General features: G+C 41.2%; 1 protein-coding gene across 3 annotated transcripts in view; it reads left to right on the forward strand.

Annotated features, from left to right (window-relative positions):
- Positions 1-23,198, forward strand: part of ctnnd2a (catenin (cadherin-associated protein), delta 2a) — a 265,108-nt gene that overhangs the window by 222,686 nt on the left and 19,224 nt on the right. For all 3 annotated transcript variants that reach the window (XM_076888085.1, XM_076888087.1, XM_076888086.1), the window contains exons 18-21: positions 1,440-1,613; positions 5,045-5,195; positions 18,440-18,686; positions 21,659-21,743. In XM_076888085.1, coding sequence (XP_076744200.1) covers positions 1,440-1,613; positions 5,045-5,195; positions 18,440-18,686; positions 21,659-21,743 — 657 coding nt within the window. The remainder of the gene's footprint in view (positions 1-1,439; positions 1,614-5,044; positions 5,196-18,439; positions 18,687-21,658; positions 21,744-23,198) is intronic.

The raw sequence follows: 23,198 nt of genomic DNA on the forward strand, positions 1-23,198 counted from the left end.
GTTTTTGGACACACTAACACATTCTTTTTTCTTCATTCATCTTATTCACCGAACCCTCTATTCCCCCACAAATCACTCCTCTTCTCCAAAGTAAAACTTAAGTTGAAGATAAAACATTTTCACACAGTGGAGGAGATCCAGCTTGCATCAGAGATGCAAATAAGCAAATACTCAAAACAGGAAGTCCAAGATGAAAAGGTTAATAACACCATACTGAAGTAAATGTATTTTAAAATGCTATTTTAGGGCGTTTAGCAACATATATGTGTGTTAAATATGTAGAATGGCTATTGTGAATCATCTGATGCTCCTTTGTGTAGTGCTTTAATCTGCGCTTTGAGTTTTATGATTTCTTATCGAATCTGTACATAGATAAAAACAGATAGTGACACTCAGTTGCACACAAACACACACATGCCACAGTGCTTCTTTCAAGATATACACTAGCTTGGTTTACCTTGAGACAAGAAGAGGAGACGATGCAGTAGAGCGAAACCGAGGAGGTCGATAGGGAGAGGAAAAACTGAGAACTGGAAAGAGCGGGACGGAAGCAGAATAAGAAATTAGGAAAAAGGGTCAAGCATGCAAGAAAGAGACAGAGAAATCAGGAGAGAGAGGCAGAGAGAGAGAAGAAGAATTAGAAGGAGGAAAAATCAGGGAAAGATATAAATGACATGCAAGAGAGAATTAAGAGGAAGAGAAAACGAGAGAGAAAGATGCTGGTGTATGCCTACATGAAAAAGGTGTGGGTATGTCAGCCAACAAAGAAGTTCAGACATCAAGAAAGGCTCCTCTGTAATGAAAAAAGACAAAGATGAAGTGAGAGCTAGCTGTAAAGCTTTATGTTTATTGCTCAAAGCAAATGTAGCAGTGAGACATTCTCTCATAGTGTCTTCTCCTTCTGCAGCTCTCACTGTCGTTTCAGATCATGCATCTCCCTTCTATCTAAGCCCTTCAACACCTTTATCGCTATTCATCCATCCATCACGATTCTTAAGCTGACAAGGAGTGATTTACTCAGTGTCTCGGTAATTTTTCTAATAGGTCAGGGTGTACCAGGGGCAGTGCATTTCGCTTTTCTCGTGTGAATTCAGTCACTCCGACATAAAAAATGTGTTTAGATACAAAAGCAAGTTCATTCAGATTTCTTATGCAGGTTTTTATAGAATCACTGTAAGCTTTACATGGAAGAACAGAAAAAGGAACATCCTACGATTTCACAGTCGCTTATTTCTCCTAGAATTGGTGAAAAATGTCATTAAAATGTTCAACCACACTGAAGTGGTGCTATTTTTTGGTTTTAAATAAAGTAAAAAGTTTCCTAAAGGGTAAAACAAAATGTGATTGTGAGAATGGAGTTAACGGTTTCCTTAAAGTATTTCTTCATGAATATAAATGAACATAAAAAAAGCTATTTCACTCTGTCTCATCTCTCACAGTGGGATGGCGTGGGCCCCTTTCCCGACACGGCGGAGCCCCCCAAAGGAGTTCAGATGCTGTGGCACCCCACCATCGTCAAGCCCTACCTCACCCTGCTGTCTGAATGCTCCAATCCTGACACTCTAGAGGGTGCAGCTGGGGCTCTGCAGAACCTGGCTGCAGGCAGCTGGAAGGTAATGCTAGATTTGAGATGCTTTTCAAAATTGTTTGCCTTGTTATATTATATTTGTCAAATATAAATTGTCGAATTATACAACCACAGATGAGTATACAACTGCAAGTGCAGATGTGTTTAGCTTGTCCTAACACACAGTGGCTGTGCAGTGAATGCAGAGACACACTTTACTAATTGTACACAGGTCTTGTGCTCTGAAAAAACATAGATAAATGTGCACATTCACATTATATGTTGGTCAAAATACTTAAGTATGCATGTATAAGCTGAACGTGTGCAAGTAAACTGTGTGAATATGCATGCCTGGTGCCAAGAGCTTCATTGTACACAGTCAAATGCAGCAAAACCTATGAAAAGTCTTCTGCCTCCATAACCACATAGGTTAAAAAAAAGGTAATTTTCTTTTGAATTAATAATCTTTTTGCTCACTGCAGCATCCTGCTGACTTTAAAATATTTTGAGTTCGGTCTCGTGTTTTTATGTCTTCTATGTAATGCAGTATTGCACGTTGCTCAGTAGGAATGTAATTACTTTAATAATGTAAATGCTCCAAACCTGTACACACAGGGAGTAGAGCCAGGGTTCAACAACAGGCAACCAACGGAGGCAGCTAAATGGTAATAATGTATGAGTCATGTCATATTGGAGAGCACTGGTGGGGGCAGCTGTAGCCTTGAGGGAGGTTTATATAAGGGTAAAAGGCAGAAAGTGTGTGGGTATAATCTTAGCTTGACCTTAATAAAATAAAATAAAAATAAAAATAAAAACTGCGCCAGACATTGTTGGTCATAAATAGACTATGTGAGAAACTTAATGGAAGTATTTATTTGATCCAAAAAATGCAGTTTATGAAAATATGAACTCAAGAGGGAGTGACAGACAGGGGAGACACTGTGAGAGTATGCTTCAGTGGACCTGTAGATGTGTATGGGATGTGTTTGTAACTCATTTTGAATTGGTATTTCCATCGACAGTAGAGTAGACAGACAGTCGGAGCATGACAGGTATAGAAGAGGGGGTCTCTAGAATAATCAAGGGTGGAGGAGGAGAAGGAAATGATGGGGGTGGGTTGTCTTAAGGGAATCACACGTTTGAAACTCAGCACAAAAAGTAAGGAAACTTGAATTTGGTAGATTTTTCTTTGTTGTAACAATGCTTCTTGGCAATAAATCTTATACTATTGGAAAGCCAGTGTATTTCCCCTTATATGGTGCCACTTTGTAAGGAAAATCCGGTTGAAAATCCGAGTTGATGTTATTGACTCTTTGTTTTGAGCTTGTGGTACCCAGGTGCTGACAAACAGGTGCCTGATTGTCAGCACCTGTGAGCAAGGACACTGCTACAGCGGTCAGTTGGTGTCTGCTCTAAGCACTCCACATTTGACTGATCTGGATGGGACCTGTGCCATAGGGCAGCTTCAAGTGAGGCCTAGCGCCATCTTCAAGTTAGGCCAAGTTCCATATAACAGGGAATTTTGGAGACAGGCCGTGAAGTTGGTGTCTCAAGAAAAGAACACCACAAGAAGACTGTTTCCTCACCCCGTCAGCACATAAGCAGTCTTCTACAGATTTGTAGTCTTGTCTCTCAGGACCATTTGGTTGACAGCTCTCTACCCAGACTATCTGGAACAGACTGCACACTGCCAATCTCTGGTCTCATAGGGTTGCCAGAAGGCCTGCAATGACTGCCCTTCATTGCACTGGTTTAGGGAACATGTGCTGACATCAGTGCATGTTGCTAACACCTGAACATGTGGGTGAATTTTATGTTCAGTGATCAGTCAGGATTCTTCCTACAACAGTTGGATTGTAGGGTCAAAGTGCAGAGAAGATATCGCTGCAGTCTGGGACTGAACTCTTCCAAGAATACCCTCGACGATCGCCCCCACAGAGTGTGGTTTATAAGAGACTACCTCCAGAATTTGGGAGTGGAGATGAAGGAATGGCCTGCCTCCAGTCCTGACCTCAACCCCACTGAATACTCATGTGATCAGCTTTTGCTCACCGTTCATGCCAGAGTGACCAACACAGCCACGCTGGATGACTTGCAACAAATGCTGTTTGAAGAATGGGAGGCCATCCCACAATAGTGTGTAACCAAACTGGTGACCAGCATGAGTTTGAGGTGCAAGGCTGTTATGGCTCTGTGTGGTTCTTCCACGTGCTAGTCTGTTGTTAAGTGAATACATTATTAAATTTCCAATGTGTCGTGTTTATTCATCCTTTAATCATTCAATACAGGAAATCCAGGAAAGTGTCAATAGCAGAGTAAAATGTTTTAAGCAGAAAAGACTGCAAATTTTTCATGGGTGCAACCCACACGCTCAACTCTACTGCTCAACCCACAAATGCATTTTTCTTACAAATGTGGCACCATTTAAGGGAGAATAAACAAGCTTTCCAACAGTGTAAGACTTATTGCCAAGAAGCACTCTTAGAACAAAGAAATAATCAACCAAACACAAATTTTCATAACTTTTTGTGTTGCGTTTATTTTACAAGAGCCTAACTGTATGAACGTGTGTGTGTGTGTGTGTGTGTGTGTGCGTGTGTGTTTACATGCATGTATTGTTCTGTTTTCTCCTGTTGTGTTTTTAACTTCATTGTCAGTATTCTTATAATTAAATTAGAGCTGCTATCAGTTTGTGAAGAATTAGTGTTGGCACACTAAACTCTGCCCACGTAAGTCTTACCAAAGATCATTTCAATCCAAGGGTAAAATATTTCCTAAAATGATCATATGAAGAAACACCGTTTGTAAACAGAACTGTGTTTTAACCTTTACATGCTGTGGAAAGATCAATTATAAAAGTGACAGAAACTTTCAGCCTCACACTTCAACCACTTCTACCGATTCTTGGGCATTTCAGTACCTCCCCAATTGTCTGCAATTGACCCATAAGGCAGATGCATTTGAGCTGTTCAGGGTTGAGTGGCCCATTTGAGGGTACCTTGATAGTTGTTGAGGGAAGATAGAGAGGTCTCCAGGCTTAAAACTCCTCTGGTTGGTTCATATAATTCTCCCTCTCACAGTATATTACTTGTGACACAGCGTAATGCGTCAGTTGCTGAATATAACATCTCCCATTTGACCACTGAGCTCTTTCTGCCTCTTTCCTTTTTTTTCCTACACTAACCACTTTACTCAAAGGAAATCTATGGGGTGTAAACAATTTCATATAAAGCACCCATGACAATTTTATTAAGCAAAACACTGTTATCCTAATTTCACATTGCAGTCTCTTTTTTTGTTGTTTTTTTAACATGGTACTAATTAATTGTTATTTTGTTGGTGTTCTTCTGTTTAACTTTTATTTAAAATCCTCCTGTGCAAGATTAAATGTAAATATACTCCTTCTTTATGGTCGTTGGACGTTAACACTGTGAACACTGTTAACACTAACTCTTTCCACTTGTGTTTTCTTGTCAGTGGTCAGTGTACATCCGTGCTGCTGTCCGTAAGGAGAAAGGCCTTCCCATCCTAGTGGAATTATTGAGGATAGACAATGACAAAGTCGTGTGCGCTGTCGCCACTGCTCTCAGAAATATGGCTTTGGACATCAGGAACAAGGAGCTCATTGGTGAGTACTGATAAAAACTTATCCAAGGGGTGTGGTGAGGCACCAATGAATTTGTCACTGGTTTTTTTAATCTTACAAACGTTGGATGCATGTCATTAATTTAATCTCAAATGATATTCTGGTCTGTTCTGGCTCACCTTGTGTAGTTAATGATGAAAATTAAATTTGCAATTAAGTGTGTATAATGAGCGAAAATTTGAACTTTTCAACTGTCGCTTAATAAGCGCATCATGTTTGGAAGTGTCCTGCCTACGGAGATCATATACTAACCCCGTGTTTGCCTACTGGTGGTGGTCAGAGGGCCCGGTGGCGCCTGTGTCCGGCAGCCTCGCCTCTGTCAGTGCGCCCCAGGGCAGCTGTGGCTACAATGTAGCTTGCTATCGCCAGTGTGTGAATGTGTGTGTGAATGGGTGAATGACTGAATGTAGTGTAAAGCGCTTTGGGGTCCTATGGACTAGAAAAGCGCTATACAAATGCAGGCCATTTACCATTTACCATATAAAACATATAAGAGGTTGGCTTGTTCTGCTATGTAAGTCGGAGAGCAAAATTGCAGTTTTTTTCTAAATGATTAAAATAGTTATTTAACTGAAGCGAAGGTGTGTTTGTTGGTGTGAGAAAATTAGACTAAGAAATAAAGTGCAGTAAAATAAAGGGGTAGTTGATATGTATTTGAAAGAGATGGGCTGAAGAGAGGGAGAGAGCAGAAGAGACAAGCAGATCAAAGGCTTGCTTTTGGCTTTGAAAAGTACACAGTGGTAATGAGTGAGCCTCAGTCAATCTGGTAGCATCAACACATCTAGGTAGTAGAGATCACTTCTTAACCTGACGCATTAAGACACTATTGTGTGTGTGTGTGTGTGTGTGTGTGTGCGTGCGTGCGTGCGTGCGCCACGCCACGCGTGAACATAAAAGCATATAAATGCATTTGTTTGATATCACTTCTCCTCCTCTACTATCTTGGGTAATCTTAGCTTCCTAATGGGCTCGGTGGTTCCTATAGCAACCCCGCTACCCTCAGTTTCAGATGAGGGGTCTCTTCGCTTGCCTCTGTGGTTTTGCAGAGTGTTGTTAGAACAATGGGGAATGCCACCGGCAAAGCTCAATACGCCCCCTACTGTGACGGTCTGGCTGGCACACAACGGGGGATTACAGATAATTGAAGCCTTAGCATAGAGACATCTGAATGGGTTTGAATGATTTTTGTTTTATTTTGTTGCTGTTGTTTATTCAATACACCTACAAATGTATCATTAGGGAATTGGATAGCAGTGACCTTACAGCTACATTAATTTGTATCCCTGTGAAAAACAATCCAAGGCCTTTGCATGTCGCTCTTTTTTCAGCCTTTTTTGTTGCTCTCCACCTATAGCAGTAATTCCAGACACTAGCTATCCATTTCCATCGGCTTATCCAGCGTCGCTGGGGGATGGAGCCTGCCCCAGCTGTCATAGGGCAAGAAGCAGGTTACACCCGGGACAAGTCATCAGTCTATTTATTGCAGGGCTAACAGAGAGGGATGGACAACCTCTGACGCTCACATTCACACCTTCACTCCAATTTAGGATCAACAGTTACCCTAACACGCATGTTTTGGACTGTGTGAAGAGGCTGGGGTACCACTACAGGCAGGGAGAACATGCAAACAGAAAGGCCACATCCAGCCAGTGAATTTGAACCCAGGACCCACTTGCTCTCAGACAACAGTTCAACACTGTAACCCAATTAAAAATACAAAGTATAAAATAGAGTGCAAATAAATTAAACCTTAATTTTTTGTTGAATACTTTAACAAAATGTTTTAATGGGTGTCAGGTCTAAGCTTCAAGCATGCTGGAGTACACACCCTGGACCAGTCGCCAGCCTGTCATTGGCAATTTAAAATCACCAATTGACCTACCACCCCTAACTGCATGTCTTTGGACTGTGGAAGCCAGAGTATCCGGAGAGAACCCACAGAGACACGGATGCAAAATTACACACAGAAAGGCCCTGAGTGGATGATGAATTCAAACCCAGGACCTCCTTGCTGTGAGGGAACAGTGATAACAGTGCTGCCCAAACCAAAACTCCAGGAATCAAAATAAACCATCGCCACATAACCCAGAATACAAAGATACAAAAGTTAAACTAAACTCGAAGGCATATTAAGAAAAGAAGAGACCCAGAGGCTCTAAATCAAAGACTCAAAACATCAAAACTCAGATTACAACCAAAACAGAGCCAGAATTTAGAGTCCAAACACACCCAGGATCAGAGACCACGACAATGACAATAGAAATCTTACGCATCTGACAGATGCATGAGAACAAAAAAATACAAAATAAAGTCAAACAAGAGGACTTAAGAAGACGCTGCTGCAGTTTATAGACTGAAAATATTGGAAATACGGGAAATATTGTGCTACAAACTACATAAAGCTGCAGGGAGGGATGCTGATTCTCAGTGGGACTGTCAGACACAGCAGACACCTTCTCAGGGATTTTTTAAATGAATTACTACATTTATTACATTTAGAGTGATAGTTATAGCTTGCCTTCAAGACTTTGAAAAGGACAAAATTATTGACCGCCTTACATATCACCGCCTTTACCCAGGGGATGCCATACCCTGCATCTATGGACTTCCTAAGATCCACAAGGAAGCTGTCCCACTCAGACCCATAGTCAGTAGCATAAACTCAGCCACTTACAACATTGCTAAACACCTTGCTACCATCCTCGCGCCTCTCGTGGGGAACACCCCACACCACATCAAGAACTCCACCGACTTCACCGACAAGGTCCAGAAACTTACCCTGGATCCAGATGAAACCATGGTGTCCTTTGATGTAGTCTCTCTTTTCACTTGCATACCCACCACGGAGGCCGTGGAGACTGTCAGAAAACGACTACAAGAAGACAGCTCCTTGGAGGACAGGACAGACTTCACACCCGATCAGATCTGCACACTGTTAGACCTCTGCCTCACCACTACATATTTCAAGTACAACGAAGGCTTTTACAGACAAAAACATGGCTGTGCCATGGGCTCCCCCGTGTCACCTATTGTAGCCAACCTTTACATGGAGGAAGTGGAAAGGAAGGCTCTTGGCTCTTTCAAAGAAAGAGTACCCAGCCACTGGTACAGATATGTGGACGACACCTGGGTCAAAATCAAGACACAAGAAGTGGAATCCTTCACTGCGCACATTAACGCTGTGGATAAAAACATCAGGTTCACCAGGGAAGACACAAAGGACAACTGTTTGCCTTTTCTGGACTGCGCCGTGCACATTGAAGAGAACGGCAACCTCAACATCGAAGTTTACCGGAAGCCCACACACACGGACCAGTACCTCTTCTTTGACTCCCATCACCCTTTGGAACACAAACTTGGAGTAATTAGGACCCTACACCACCGGGCAGAACGTGTTCCCTCTAAGCCTGAAGGAAAAAAGAAGGAACACACACATGTAAAGGAAGCACTCAAAACGTGCGGCTATCCTAAATGGGCGTTCATAAAGTCAGCAAAGAGGCACAGAAAAGAAGACCAGACACCAGCGAGGGAGGATAAGGACAGACGCAACAACATTGTCATCCCCTATGTAGCCGGTGTATCAGAGAAACTCAGGAGAGTTTTCTCCAAGCATGACATCCCGGTGTATTTCAGACCCAGCAACACGCTCAGACAGAAACTGGTTCACCCGAAAGACAAAACGCCAAAACACAAACTTAACAATGTGGTGTATGCTGTACAGTGCAGCGAGGAATGCCCAGACCTCTACATTGGAGAGACCAAACAGCCACTTCACAAGCGCATGGCACAACATAGAAGAGCCACCTCCCACACCCATTTTCACACCTTGGCTCATGTGATTAGGTAGAGGATCATCAGGGGGTCCTTTGTCCCTCTGTGGGGGGTTACTCCCACTAGGTTTATATCTGGGACTCCCCACCATTTGACCTTAGAACTGAAGAAGCTTCTCGGATGAGAGGTGAAACGTCTTCAAGCAACTTCAAGAAGTCCAGACGCTTTTCTTTGCAAGCTCCTTTGACTACGATGACCTGGATGACTGAGAACCTTTACAGACATTTAGAGTGATGGTATGCTGACTCAGGTCAGCTATCTTAAATCACAGAAGTCATTTCATAATCGTTAGCCGTTAAAAGACGAATGTCTTCTTCTTAACAAGTAAAGTAGAAAGATAGTCAGTGTCAGTGGCACCCACTGACAAAAAAGTTTCCTAAAAGCAGAGAAGATTGAGAGCGAGCAAGTGAAACAGGAGAGGGAATAGTGAGGGTTGAGCCTTTGCTCTTGGCAAGGTGTAAGTTGATACATGTTGACAGAGAAGAGGCAGAGGCCAGGCACTCCTGAGACAAGCCCCATTTGGCCAGTGTTCAAAAACTTTATTCACTAGTGACTCTAACCTCTGATTCAGACACCTTTTTTACTTTACACCACATACTTCAGTAAAACAACAGTTTAACCTGAAGCGACAAAGTGATTTCAAAGCGCAGGTTGTTCTGTCTTTGTAAGATCAAAGTTCCAGCCAATTATAATATCATTTTGCATGGCTAATCTAGAGAAAATCACCTCTTTCTAAAAGCAAAAGCCAAATCTTCGGCTTATAGAACTCGTGTGTCATAACCTGTTAGTGCCGGTAAGTTTGGCAGCATCACCATGGGGGAGTGGTAGTTTGCGTGAGAGCTCAGCAGTGCCAGCGGAGAGAGAATCATCTTTCGCATACAATAACCTCAGTGTCAAGTCCTCTGGAAAGCTCTGTGATTGGATAAGAGCAAGACAAGCGAGAGGGAAGGAGCAAGAATCGAGAAGGTTTGAAGAAAAACGCAAAGAGGGGCCAAGTCAGGCTAAAGAGACCGAGCAGAGAGCGGGGGAAAATGAAACAAGAGGGAAAAAAATAGAGAGCAGTGATAGCTAAGACCTAACTGCATATGTATGCTTATATTCCAATCCCCCTGTAATGTGATTTAGTAGCATATTGATGTCGCAGAGAATCATTCTTCTCATCTGTCAACGTTTTTGTCTCTCCTGATTTCACCTCCTTCATAGTTTTTGATTTGCATAATGTACTGTACGCCTGTGTAGCAATAAATGAGGCCCATTCACTGCTACACTGTCTGTCAGTGCAATTCCTCCCCATTTACTTACAGATGGTAATTTGACACACATGAATTGGAAACAGCTCTTGAATGCCAAAAAGACACTGTATTTTCTCCAAATACACCAACCATTTAAACACACAGGCAATGCTTGTAACCACATTCAAAGGTTAGCATTTCATGTAAATGCAATGAATGCAAACATGTGTTTAAGAAATTTTATAAATGAATGCCGTTGCACAAAGTGAGCGGCCTCAACTGCAACCTGTAATCAAGTTTCGGCGTGAGGGTTTCAATTCGATTTGATTCCAAACACAAATCCCATCTGCAGTGTGAGATTTTTAAAAAATATGGGACTTCTGTGAAACTGTTTTACTTATTAAACAAATTATTCTCTTAGTTTTTTGTAAAAGCATTGAGACTTTTAAGAATTCTTTATAGTGATGGACATGATGTGCACATATGGCACAAAAAACTCGCTCCAAGCAGAGAGTACAAAAAGGCATGAAAATCTATCCAGTCAGCGCGTGAATACCAGATTTGTTGGCTTCCTTTCTGCATCTGGTCTAGAGTAATTGAGTAATAGAGTAACATCAAACTAAGCTCTCCACTTGAAAGTGGCTCCAAAGCGCCTCTCTCACATGAATCAGCAGGTGCTTGTTGAGGTGCACACCTCAGCTTATCAGGATGTTCTCTTGTTGTCTTGTTTAACCCTTTTCAAACACCCTGGCTGTAATCAGCCTGATTCAGTGGTAACATTATGCAGACACAGGCCAGTTTCGCACTGATATTCCTCGTGGCTGAATGTAAAGAGAGCATGTCTGGAATCACGTCAAATAAAAACACCCTCAGAATAGGGATAAGGCGATCATCTTTCTGACTTCTTACTGTTTACAGAAGACAAATTGTACTTTACTCTGATTACAGTAATAAAATCAGTGCTATTAATTTATAATAAAAATGAGAGCAGCTTGCCATCATAAAAGATAACACTGGATGGAAATTGTAAAAGTGGAGTAACAGTCTACTTCCTCCACTTCTCTTCCTGTTTCTTAGTCCTCTCTTCTCTAACCACACGTCTTGATGGCTTAAGCCATCATCCATTCGTTTTCACTATACATCGCCACCTTCCTCTCTTTAATATGAATATTACACGCCCTTTTCTCCATCTCACACTTTTCCTTTCCCTCTCTTCTTCTCCAATTTTCACCTCTCGTTCATTTATCCCACTCCCACACCTTCTCCTCCTCCTCCCTCGTCTTCTCTCAGTGTAGTTTCAGACATGAGCTCATAACGCCTCACCTTCCCTCTATCGCAGTCTCCTGCTCTTTGTGTCTCGCGTTGATGACATCAGTGCTGGGGAGTGTTACTGTGGAAACCAATGTAGTGCGCCACAGGGATGTCACTAATTGCACGATTGCAAGTGTGTGTGTAGGCGTCAGTGTGTATTCGCTCGAGGTCAGCTTCAGGAGAAAAAAAAAAAGGGGAAAGGTGTTGACAACTGACAACTCACCCGTTTTAAGCCTTAAATCTAAACATTTTGTTCCGGGACACCGACGTCGTTGTAGGCTGGCTGATTGCACCGAGCAGGGAGGGGAAATTACATTACATGCTTCCTTCCACTTTGCGCATTCCCAGCCAAAGAAAATATTTTTAGATCACCACAGAATGTCCATTTTGTGTTTTCCTCTCCCACGCCAATTTTTACATATTTTTCCATCCCTGCTGTCAACAGACTGCACAATGGTAAGCACAAACAACTTTGCAAAGAAAGCAGGCTAAAAGACAGTGCGGACATGTACACTGACTCACACAAAGTTGACACACACTGTCCCTGTTGCAGCAGCACTTTATGAAATTTCTCCGTCGCCTTCGGGATGAATCTCTCGTGTTCGAGGGTCTGGCATGTCTTTTATCAGCACACTGGCATTCTTTGTCCTCTGCCAGACTGGGAGCATGTCAAGAAGAGAAATAGAAATGGAAAGCAACAAATAGAAGAGAGGGAAAGAAAACACTGTTTGATGATTAGCAGATTTTCAGGGCCTTAAACTTATTACTCCAGGATCTGGTTCATGATCTTTGGAGGTGCACAAACACCCTTCAGTTCTGTATTTTTTAAGACATATTCAAAGCTCTCATGCTTTTCTTCGTGAAAATGTCTCTGAAGAGACCTCCCAGTGTTCATCACTAAGATTATAGCAGAGCTTTAGCTACCAAATAAAGTAAAGAAATTCTTTGATCTCAGCAAGTGTTAGTGTGTTTATGTCGGAGAGTGTGCGTCTTATATGTCTCTCCAAGCAAGCATTTTTCTATATGTGTGCAGAATGCCTGTTATAAAGCCACAGGTTCCTCACACATCCCTGCCTCTCCTCCCTTTATCCTCGTCTAACGCTTTCCGTGTCTTATGCTCTTCTTCTTCTACAATTTAAACTGTAAACGCGTCAACTGCAGACATCAAAGACAGACACAAAAGGGTGAGATATAACTGGTGTGAAAAACCAAGCGCAGGAAGCCAGAATAGTTTATTACTGGGAACCAACAGCATGCCACTTTCCAATTTACCTCCATTTCTGACCTTTTAAACCTGCTGTGTTTCATGTCTGTACTCTCCTCTGAAGCTTATTTATTTATTTGGAAGTTAAAAGGAATACACTTCCTATTGCTGTGGGTAAATCAGCCAGTTCTTTCAGGTTATTTATATTTATTTCTGCCTAATGAAGATTTTGATCGTTTGGCTGCAGGGTGCGTGCGACTGCGGTTTCCGCTCCTGTGTGGACATAAACTTCAGTTCATGTGCTTTCCAAACAAGCCATTAACCAGAGTGTGTGTGTGTTTCCGTTGGTGATTTAAGTAAGAAAATCAGTATATTTTGTGCCAATAATCATCTTGCATCTCAGAATGACAGCATTAATGTTTACAGATGTCTTCGGGGTTTAAATATTGATGTAATCTTGGTGTATGGCTGCATATTGAATGTGAAATCTGACTGTCTGACATCAAAGGATGTTGCCCGCATCACTTCTATGCTTTCAATAAAGAAATATCCCCTGCAAATAGAAAGCAACACCCTGTTGCTTTGAATCTGGCACCCCCTGTCAATGAGGTGATGTACTGCTGATGAAATCACCCTTGAGACACTGATTCAAATCACACAGATGCACCTAAGAATTACATCTGTCACAGATATAGTGGCTTCCTTTATATTTTTTTTTCTATTTAGACTGCAGTTACCTGTTTTTATTAGACTGCCTGTTTGTATAATAATTCGAGGCACCATAGCAACTCTTTAGTTGCACATATAACTGTATTCCCAACGTGTATTCATTTTCCATCATCAAATTCACGTGTTTATGAAAACATCATCGTCACAAGTCATGTTTGATTTGTTTATTCGAGCGGTAAACTTTCATAGAGTCGTTAGCTTTTATTCAGCCTACAACAACTTCAGAAAACACAGAAGAGGTTAAAAAAAACAATGTTGCCAGAAGCTTCTGATACCAGGAAGCATTCACCAGCCCACCTTTGGGACCCCGACCCAGTCACTGATAACCGTGTATTAACCATCCTTTATTCTCAGACAGCCGGACGCCACAACCAATCAGGCAGTTTCATCTTTCCCCACATCTCCCTGAGACAATTACCTCCAATTTTACTTCAATAACACTCCCCCTTCTCTGTCAGTAAACAATCAAATCGCTCCATTGTTGAGGGTAATTGGATCTCTTTAAATCAAATCAGCCATTATGGCCCTGATGAAGCATGCCCTGCTCAGCGGGAGTTAGCGACACATGAGGGAATGCAGCACAGGAATACATTACCAGCTCTGCCTCCCAGGTGAAGATAGCTATATTGGAGGAGTTGTGTAATACAGGTTTATTAGACTGTGCCGTGATCAGCACAGGGCTTGTTTCCCTCCTTGAGGACATGTTCGGGGTCTAGCTCACATTTCAGCGACAAAGAAAGTAGATATAAGAGTAGAGGGGAGATTGCACACTAGCATGTAGAGGTGCCACATTAGGGTTTTAAAATAGAATGAGTCACAACCCACTCGTAAAAAAAAAAATCCATCTTAATCCTCTCCTCAGCTCGATTATTTCTTCCGTGTGCGTGCACTTATGATCACTGTGAGATTACATGAAATATTGCTATATAAAGTTTCTGGCTTTGACATTCAGTTTGGCTTCTGGTTGTTTGTACTACAATATGGTGAGTTATTAAACCCATTTGTATCTGTACTCTTTCTAACCATTTCTAATTATCCCTCGTTTAAATACGTTAGACTTACGAGAGATGGATTGTATACTTAGTAGTAAGTAAACTCCAGCTTCGCTTTAACAAGCGGTATCTCCAGCAGGGTAATGAGCACATCAAAAGATTAAGCTATAAAATGTGTTGAATTTTGTACTGACATTAGGAAAGTGCAGCAACTCCCTCTCATTTATATTAATCTATAATTCATCAATAAGCTTCTTGCAGGCTCTCGGTATCATATGTCTCTGTAGGAAAAAGGCCAGATTGTATTTGGCTAAAGTGGCGTCTGAGCGTAGCTTTGGTTTAATTTAGGCTCTGCGATTCATTTCCTCATGCAATATTAATATTTGTTTTATGATAAATGCTGTGAGCTGATAAAAACACAATAAAGCTCCCCAGAGACAAAACATTATCTTGTAAAAATTGGATTCAAAATATAATATGAATAATGTCTTATATATTTCACACCAAAACAGGTAACTTGGAAAAATCCTACAAAAACAGAATAAAGAAGTCAAAAACCGAAGCAAACAAACGGAAAGCCAGATAATGAGCGTCGTCTCGTTTGAGATGAGATGCGTATTGGTGTGTATGCTTATCTGTACGCGTACGTGTCGTCTTGGTTTGTTGGGTGTGTTTGTGTGTATGGAGGATTTCTGTCTCAGCTCTTACTGATTATCGGGATGCAGCCTCTTCCTCTAACAAGACTGTTATTAGAAGGGTTGGGAATAACGAGGACCCATCCGTTTGATTCTTCAGCATTGCATCCGTCTCAGCGCAATGAATATGTAAGCAAAAACATTTGCTTTCTTTCATGAGTTTCTATGTCCTTGAGACATTACTTCTGATTGTCTCCATCTTCTACCCTTCCTCTTACAACCTCTTTCCCTCTCTCATTCCTTATAATCTGCTCACTCACACGTGGTCATGAATGCAGTTTTGGTGAGACTAAGAAGAACACACCTGTGTATGCAAACATGCACACAAGCAGGTGCACGCTCAGAATATGCAAGCATATTTAGGCACATGCTGATGGCATCTTATCAGCACTTCTGTCTATAGGCAGAAGATATTTAGATTAATAGACTCAGATATGCTCTCATTTTGTCATTACTGTTATTACCTGCAGTCAGTCACTTGATAAATTAGTCACTAACTTTATCATACAGTCAGTCACTCAAGGAGTAAATTATCTGTCTGTCAGACAGTGAGTAAATAAGTCATGCAGTCAGGCAGTAAATAATTGAGTCACTCACTCAGAATTTAGTCAGATCATTAAATAAAGCAATTCGCCAGCAAATTAATCAATCATCAGCAAGCAAATCAGTCAAGAATTAGTCTGAGTGATTCAAGTCAGTCAAATAATGAGTCTTCATCTTGGAATGTAGCTTAACTGTGTCTCCACAGCCAAAAGACAGTGACCACTTAACCTCGGTTCAGCCTGCCGGCCTGTGATAACACTTGGCCAATTAACTCTCAACTCTATGCGTACAGATGGATCTGTGTGTGTGTGTTTGTGTGTGCGTGCGTGTGTGTGTGTGTGTGTGTGTAAGAGAAAGAGAGTGAGAATATTAAATAAACAGGTGCTTATATAATGCCTTTCTACTCACTTTTATCCACACTAAAGTACTTTTAGCTGACACACACTCACAATTCAGTCGATGCGTCTCAGGGTTCAGTGCCTTGCTCAAGGATACTTTGATACATGGACAGAAGAAGCCGGGGTTCAATCCACCAACGTCCTGACTGCAGAGAACCAACTCTACCACCTGAGCCCCACCCACCCAGCTCTGTGTGTATTTTAAGCATCGTCATTCGCTGCCTTTGTGAAATCAGAAGTGTGTGACGGAAATGCTTGTTGTGTAAAATCATCATTACTCTTTTTGCACGTGACTGCTCCCTTACAATATCCTGTGCTACGTTATTCTAGGATCTCTCTTTTGTCCGTGTTGCTTTGGTGTTTCAATCCTTCCCAGATCTCGACGCCTTGTTAGACATAATATGAGTGAGGGATTTACCGTGAGGCTGTAGGGCCTGCGTGGATATCACTGTGATGCATTGGTCTGGGGAAATCATTCAGTGTAATGTGGAAGAATATTTGATAAATAGCAAATAAAGAAAAGACGGGAGATGAGAAAAAGATGTTAGGTTCAGACTTTGCTCTAACTTAATTCCACAACTGAAGAAACCAATCTCTTTGCTGTTATAATTTTTCATCTTTTTTACAGTGAAATTTAATAAATTCAAAACAGAACCACAGATCTGCAAAACACTGGACCTCTGATACAAAGTACTGAGTATTTAGTAGCTTTATACTGTAGCTTTACTTAAAATGAGTTGTTTAGAAGCTTTTTTTCCCAAAACAAAAACCACTTGGTCAAATCCAAAAGCACTTTATTGCAAATTGAGTATTTTGGCCTGAGTTTCCTCTGCTGCCAGAGAGGATGTAATGGCGCACTTGAAGATGATTCAACAGTTGAGTTACGCACTAACAGTAGCACTTACTGTTTTCATCTGATCCAGCACCAGTGGGAGACATGCACTTTTATGAATTTTAAAGGGATGCATGAGTCACGTCGGGGAGCCGTTCATTATCGAACCTTGTATACAAAGAAAGTGGTGCGCATTGTCGCTTCCAGCAAAACACGTCATATAGGAGGTACGCACTGAGTCATCCGTGTGAAGATGGTCACTTGATTGAAGTGCACCTCTTTGTGAGTGCTGTGGAGCCAAAGGCTAATCCTCGTCTTTCTGATGGTTGACTTTGTTAAAAATTAACCACATTTCATCTTGTTCATTATTCAGTATTCACCCCTGTGTCCACGTTGATTGTTCTTTACATGAAACATGACCTGTGGGGTATGTCTCAGGGGTTCAGCCTGACTCAGGCGTTACTGATGGGTTTTGTGATGGTCAGTGCGTTTCCTACTTTTTGACTACTGCTCATGTTTGATTCATGCCCACCACCACCTTAGTCAGCACAATCACTCCTCATCTGTTCAATCCCTCAGCTTCTCGTCCTCATCACTTATTTGCTCTGATAACTTTGGATCTCTGATATTGGCTGTGATATTGTCCACAGTCATGTTAATATTTCGCTCCGCGGTGACTTTCTGAATGGAAGATTCAGGAATTATTATCGACATTCGAATGCACGTCATCGAACATTTCTCATTTAAACGATTTCATTCATTCACCTCTCGAGTGTCTCCGTTGTATAAAAGATCCAAGGTTTGATTCCAGTAGGAGACACAAATCTCTTTGGGGTTGTGTTAAGTAAGGCATCCAGTGTAAAGACTCTGCCAAATCAAACATGGGCAGATACGTGCTGTGCAACCCCTTGTGAATAAGGAAGCAGCTGAAAGTAGCTATATCACTTCTCAAGTCTCTTTGAGCTAACTTGCACAAGAACGTTACTGACTTCCTCTGTGGGTGAGCTTAAATTACAAGTATTGTTGGCAGCCTAGATTTTAAATACTTTCATCCCCATCTGTTTCACTTTCTCATAATTCATGTGCTTCCTATCTGACATCTCCTGTACTTCTTAATTACACCCTCTTTCTGTAGCTTCGATCTCACCAGTTCTTTAAATGTCAGTTTTTTAATATGCCAGCCTTTTCCCCAAAATACCAAAAGTCGCCCCTTTTATTGGAATTTCAGCAGTCCTGAAATTAGTGTATGCATCAGAGGATTTGCAATGTGCCCTCTCAAGCTGAAGTTTTATGGAGTTTTTTTTTTTTTTTATCTATTAAGTAGTTGCATGTGATATTAACTTAAAAAAAAATGTTGTCCACAAAATCCAGTGACTGTCACTCAGACTTGCTTCGAACAAAACTGTGTGAAGATTAAAAGTTAATAAGGATTCCTGTTCCTTTCTTTCATTTTCTCCAGGTAAATATGCAATGAGAGATTTGATCCATCGGTTACCAGGCAGCAGCAGCAGCAACAATAATGCAACCAGCAGTGGGACCTCTGGAACCACAGGCCCTCCCAGCAAGGCCATGTCAGATGACACAGTGACTGCCATCTGTTGCGCACTGCATGAAGTCATCACCAAAAACATGGAAAACGCAAAAGCTCTACGTGATGCCGGTGGCATCGAAAAACTCATTGGCATTGCCCGCAGCAAAGGAGACAAGTGAGTAACTACTAAATTTTAAAAATGAAAATTTACTTCTACCAAAAACCGCTTAGCAGTAAACACCGGTTTATTTTACACTATAAGATCTGCATCATGAAATGCTAAAATACCACATCTTCTACAGCACTTTAGATACACTATTATCTAAAGGACAATATGGGACTTATTGTATAAAATGTCTTTATAAAAACGTCCTTAATCTAAAACCTGAGCACCTGTTTAAATTTCTCTTAGCTGTTTGGGATTAGTTGAACCTGATAAATAGCAAAGATTTCTGAACAGAATACATATAACAATAATAAATAAATAAACTAAAATGATAAATACTTGAATGGAAATGATGTCCTGACATCGGGGGGATAGGTTTAGTTTACAGCATTCTTTAATGTACTGAAGTCCCGTGTAAGAGGCCTGGACATGACATGAAAAAGGCATCCATTTCCCTGAGACGCAAGCACCCTGGGGGAACAACTTCTCTATGAAAAAAAAAACAATGCTGTATTTTTTATTCAACAAATTCAAAAGTTCAGGAGTATAAAATCCTCAGGATGAACTAAGGCCAAAACAACAAACAAACAGAACTAAGCATCAACACAAACTCAGATGACCTGCCTGAAAGTAACAAATGAAAAACAATGGGCTTACCTCTCTAGTTTAGCAAAGCAGGAAAAAACAAATGGCAGCTCACCCCTTCTTACTCCTCTTCTTCTAGACACAGATGTAGCCACTTGAATGACAAAGGAAACAAATGATTCTCTGCAGTTGGCGGCCATCTTGGCTCCACACCAGTGTTGGTAAAGTTACTTGAAAAAAGTAATCAGTAACGTAATCAGTAAGTTTTAATCTTTTAACTTTATGCATCAAAGGAGCTTGCAAAGAAAAGCGTCTGGACTTCTTTAAGTTGCTTGAAGACGTTTCACCTCTCATCCGAGAAGCTTCTTCAGTTCTAAGGTCAAATGGTGGAGAGTCCCAGATATAACCTAGTGGGAGTTTCCCCCCACAGAGGGACAAAAGGACCCCCTGATGATCCTCTACCTAATCACATGAGCCAAGGTGTGAAAATGGGTGTGGGTCCCAATCAGCCAGGGTTTCGGGTGAGCTCATTGTGAAACCTGGCCCCACCTTATCATGCGAATTCCTGAGGTCAGATGGCCCAGGATGTGAGTGGGCGTTAAGGCGTCTGGGGAGGGAACTCAAAACTGGATTATAGATGGCAGACAGTTGGTGTTGTAAACCACCGCCTCTGTTCAAAGATGACAAATACTACCATTAATACTTCATCCTTTGGTAGATGCTTGATTTAAAATGCATTACAGTAGTTTTCTTGAAATGGTTTATCACATGGAAGAAAACAATACTGTAAATATTTTTTTCTATAACATGGTACATTGTTTGATTTGTTCTAATGTTAATATTAATATCTAAAATTTGAATACTGTCATCAAAACATGCAAAAGTAAAAGATTTAGATTGCTCTGCATTCATTTTTTTCCTCAGGTTAACACAACTAGATCTTAATAACAAGTAGCTTAAATCCAAGAAGGCCTCAGTATTTTATTGTTACCTGTCACAACATCATTCAGTCATGATTCAATTTAGGTTGTCATTAACAACCAGCGCCTTAATGTAGCTACACATCCATCATTCATACATAACTGCGTCCGCCTTCCCTATCACCCTTCATCTGCAAAAAAGACAGCTGGAGAACAACAAGCAAGATGCAGCCAATATATATTTCCATGGGAGACTGGGCAGGGTGTTCTGCGTAGCTGCTATGGCAACCAGTAGGTCAGGAGTTGCTATGACACCAGAACGTTATCAGACGGAGGTCAAAGGATGATTTATTGTTATGGTAAGGGACTCGGCCTGTTTAGGGAACTGTGCTCAAGGGCACCATTCCCAAGAGGGATGAGGTACTGAAAGAAACCTCCACAAATGCAAATTTCATGGTGAGTGTAGTTATCTGCTAATAGCCAACATATCTTTATTTTCCTGGGGAAGGTAAGCTGAGAATAAATGTTAATTATCAGCAGTACCAATCATACAATTACACACTGGATTGGGAAAATACCCCTTACACTACAACTGTAAGAAGCACTTAATGGCTGTTTATAAACAGAAACAACTCCCAACTATTCCAAAAACGTCGATAAATGCTGGGTTAAAACCAACATGTCAAACAAATAGCAACATGATTTTTGCAGTCCCCAAATTTCATTTTCATTTTCTGAAGATTTGCATGTTGCATCTTGCAGCGACTTTTAATAAACCTGTGCTTTTCCTGCTCTTACATGTCAAAATGTCGGCTGTGTAATCATAATCTAGTAATGATCAAAATCATTTTACGATGCTGTTTAAATACCAGTACTCCCAGCGTTCGCTGAAGACTCTTTGCTGTAAAAAAAACAAAACAAAAAAACCACTGGAATTTAAATATTTTTTTCATGATCTAACATCGAGGTTCTGCAAGCTGTTTCCTGGGAATCACTGTAGTCATGTGTAACTAATGCTAATGCAGTGGTTTACTGGTGATACCATTACTACATTGTTCAGTCGTCCAAACTCTTCTTGCTCTTTTTAGTGTGAAATTGTAAAACTCAGAGTGAAGCTTGTTTTGACAACGATTTTTGTTTTGGACAAATTGAAAATGAACATCCTTCTGCTTCCCGCTGGAGCCATTAGGAGGGCAGGCCTTATGAACTGACTCTGACTAGAGTCATTTGTCATCTGAGTGGCAGAGGTGGGACCATTAGCATGGTAGAGTGGGTCATTTCAAACTCATCTGAAAACTGTTTGCGTGCAATGAAACTTTTTCTCTGTTGAAAAGAGCAATGGCGTTCTTATTCTTAAAGCTTTCACAAGTGCTCCTGGCCTGCACACTTTTTGTGCAGCTGGTAAAAAATAAGGGACAGCATGACTATGATGTGAAGTCAATTTGAAATAATCCTTCTCTCTCTGTCTCTATGCAGACACTCAGCAAAGGTGGTAAAGGCAGCTTCTCAAGTCCTCAGCAGTATGTGGCAGTACAGAGACCTGCGCTCTCTCTACAAGAAGGTAGGTGTCATTGAGAATAAGTACAGGTGCTTTTGTGGTGTGTTCATGATTTACAGAAAAGTAAAGTATACTTTAGATAACCTTATATCCTGTTATCATAGAAGTACAGCAAGTACAGACAAAATAATGTATTTGTGGAGTTAGCTGATTTGACATTGTTCAAGCATACTGTTAATATTTATTTAAAATATTGCAGTGGATGCAATAGGATGCACAAAAAAATGAAATGTGCAAATGTTCACAGTGTTAAGTGTAAGAAACCGTGCAGAGTGCAAGGATTTAAGTCTAGAAGAAATGTGTGTTATTATAGGTGTGCAGGTGTGTATGAGAGAGGAGGGGGACCAGGTGCAGAAAGAAAAAAGTTATTTAGGCAGAGGAGAAACATTTGCATCCATGGTGGGGTGGATCAGCCCTGATCTTTCCCATCTGCCTTGCGGTCCTGAAAGTGTGCAGGTCCCGAAGCGATGACAGATTCCACCTAATTACCTTCTAAGCAGAACGATGCACTGGAGTCTGCCTTTGTCCTTGGTATTGGCAATGTTGTGGTGCCAAAGGAGGTGAAAAATGGTCTTGGACTTATTCTGTAGACATTTTTTTCCAGCAGGTTAAACTTCTTCTGTTGTTGCATGAATTAAATCTGAGAGCGTGACAGGGAGCTGATCTTTAGCTTTTCATAAATCCCTGGGTGGCGATGGTCCCAGGAAGCTGGGGGACAACTGTGGATTCATGCAGAATGATGGGGACAGTTGGGAAGTTCTTGAAATCTGCAACTATGTCCATGATGAGCACTGAGCTCTACACCAGGTCATCTTCAAACTTCACGAGCTTTAGCATTCAGGAGCAGACTGGTGACCCTGCAGTTGTAAAGGTGCAGCTGTGTAGAGCAGAGGGTAGTGATGCATTACCTGCATCCCATTAATCATCTCCCAGCTAGCCAAACAAGGAAACTAGTTATTTTCAATTTAGTCAGTTACATGTGAGTTATGTGAAACAATTTTGTAGCATTAAGCAGGCATGCTTTAAATAAATACAAATGGACCCCAGAATTGGCACAGTGACAACTTATTCTGCTAATTTGTGCCTGACAACAATAAAGAGAATCATTATTATTATCATCATTAATCTTTATTATTTTTCTCATTAGTGCTGTAATATTTCAGTCACCTTCAACCCATCTGCTTTTAATCAAAATGGTAATGTTTAGATTCCCACCCACACATTAATTCTGGTGCTCACATCACTAGTAGAGAGGAAAGAACGCCACCTTAGGAGGAACCTGTGATGATCTGTGTTTTCCCAGCTTCATGTGCTCTGTGGTGTCAGGCACACTCAGCAGGGACAGCTTGTTATGCAGTGGAGCAGGATGATGGTAATTAAAAACTGAGCTGAACTCCACGGACAGGACCCTGGCGTGGATTCACCGGGTGAAGGTGCTGAACAATGAAGTGTAGGGTC

The sequence above is a fragment of the Maylandia zebra genome, linkage group LG9, assembly GCF_041146795.1.
Source record: "Maylandia zebra isolate NMK-2024a linkage group LG9, Mzebra_GT3a, whole genome shotgun sequence".
NCBI lineage: Eukaryota > Metazoa > Chordata > Actinopteri > Cichliformes > Cichlidae > Maylandia > Maylandia zebra.